At 43.7% G+C, this 1,948-nt stretch overlaps 1 protein-coding gene across 1 annotated transcript; it reads right to left on the bottom strand.

The window, feature by feature from the left end:
* Nucleotides 1-7: 7 nt before the first annotated feature.
* Nucleotides 8-1,797, bottom strand: LOC147819838 (uncharacterized; the record flags this gene model as incomplete). The annotated part of the gene is made up of 6 exons (XM_087170169.1): nucleotides 8-173; nucleotides 279-422; nucleotides 530-687; nucleotides 1,001-1,148; nucleotides 1,279-1,449; nucleotides 1,576-1,797. Coding segments are annotated over 6 exons (1,009 nt in total), but the record flags the coding sequence as incomplete, so codon positions are not given.
* Between the last annotated feature and the right edge of the window lie 151 nt (nucleotides 1,798-1,948).

The following is a 1,948-nucleotide window of genomic DNA, read 5'->3' as shown; positions in this document are numbered from 1 at the left end:
TGACCACTGCCTCGAGGTAGTACACCATTAAGCTGCACTCTGTCAACTCCAGGGTTGCGCCTTTGTCCACGAAGACCTTCGCGACAACTGCCAACAAGTCTTTCCTGGCAGCCCTCAGCACAGCCAAGCAGTCATGTGGAGTGAGCTGCTGTTGCTCAGTCAACATGCTATGCCTATGAGAAAATAGATAAAATCTTATTAACAAATCATGACATTACATGCCACATTGCTCACATATCTATACTGTAATCTAGTTGGTGGAGAACAATTAAACTTACCTCTTTTGGGTGATCTCTTTGCTCGCTTGCTTGGAGCAGCATCTCTGCAGAGACCCAAGGAACTGAATGAAGTCCTTGCAGTCCTCATGGAGTTCCCGATCCTGGTGCCTCAGGTTGGTGTTGACTGTGTGGTACAACAGGAATCTGTCGGAGGAAGTACAAGTATTTAAGTATATTTATTTAAGCCCAACTATGTTTATTGTCTACACAAGTGTTGACATTATATGAAAAAAAACATCAAATGCACCAACCTTTTCAAGCTCTTCAGATAATTCTGCTGAGTTTGCTTGGTCAGCGTTGCCTCAGAGAGCTGGCGAAGGTACTGCGAGATCTTTTCCCTCTTCCTGACGAACTCCAGGGATGGGGCCTGTGGGTCCACGTAGTACAGGAAACGAGCAACGTTGTCAACCTGGGGAAAAAAAAGCATTTTAAATTACATGACAACTATTAAAAAAAAAAAGTATGAAAAACTGAATTCATGAAAAGAAAAAAAGACCCTGGTGAGGATCAAATATTAATTTAACTTATACCATCTACAAAAGTGACTGCAATACAGGGGAGGAGGAATGTTACCAAAGGTACAGGCTGTGCATATCTTTCTGACTGAAAGCCAGCACATGGTTTCCCAAATCATGTTGTAAATCGATTTAAACAAAAAGGCAAAAATGAACCCTAACCCAGAAGTTTTTAATAAACACATAGTGTTTTATGGTAGTCCTCACCTCCTGTTTGAAATTTTCATTCTGGAGGTCTTTCTCCAGGTAGTTGGCGAAGCCCTTCAGCAATGCATGGTCCAGGGAGTGCTTCTCATAGAGGCCCTTCTCTGCCATGAGCTTCCTGGCCGCCTTCTTCCACTGCACATCTGGGTTACTGCAATGTGGGAAAAGTGTTATAATTGTTATAGTAGTGAATTGTTGTTACATACTGAATATTTGTGATTCATGTGACTCACAATCAAAAACAAACATCGTCAGTGAAGTTGTGAAACTGAGATTCTCACCATTGAAAGTACTCGCCACTGCTGACAGAGGCAATGTCAGACTCGCTCTCACGAGTCTCAGTGGCCGCACTCTCGGGTGGCTGTGCCGTCGCTGCCGTAACGTTGGCATTGGGCAGTGGTGGAGGGACACCAACCACCGCCATGTGCCGACGCTGCAGCTCATCAATCAGCCTTTCAATTAAAAAAAAAAACAGAATTTAGACAATGTTATTCAATACAATTTAAAAAATGTAATACATTTCAGAGAGTAAACAAGAAGTGATGTTTGAAAAAAGACTGAAAAGCCCTTCCACCAACCTGCTGAGTGGATCAGCGTCATCCAAAATCTGCCGAAGCAGGCCGTGGTTGAAGACCCTGCCAGACACCAGAAGCTCATGGACATCCCTCTTTGCCTTCAACACCTCTGCTTCCATGGCTTCTGGTGTGGCGGTCTTCATGCAGACCCTACGCAGATGCACCGGAAGGCATTCCTGGGGTTTCACGCACACAGGGCACAGCAGGAAGTGCCTGTTGGCTTTACTGGAAATAGAAAAAGACATTCTTCACTTAATTTAAAGCTTTACTCAGGGAGAAGTTTGGTCAGCCATCAGAAAATATGCTTTAAATCTCAGCTTGGGTTAGTGGCCTAATGATTTCATTATCACTCAAATAGGGTCGTTAACAAGTCATT

This window comes from Seriola lalandi, unplaced genomic scaffold (genome assembly GCF_002814215.2).
Source record: "Seriola lalandi dorsalis isolate HSWRI2012SDOR001 ecotype SW California unplaced genomic scaffold, Sedor1 jcf7180002038775, whole genome shotgun sequence".
Classification (NCBI taxonomy): domain Eukaryota; kingdom Metazoa; phylum Chordata; class Actinopteri; order Carangiformes; family Carangidae; genus Seriola; species Seriola lalandi.
The sequence above is the reverse complement of the archived record's forward strand: the minus strand, read 5'-3'. Positions and strand labels throughout refer to the sequence as shown.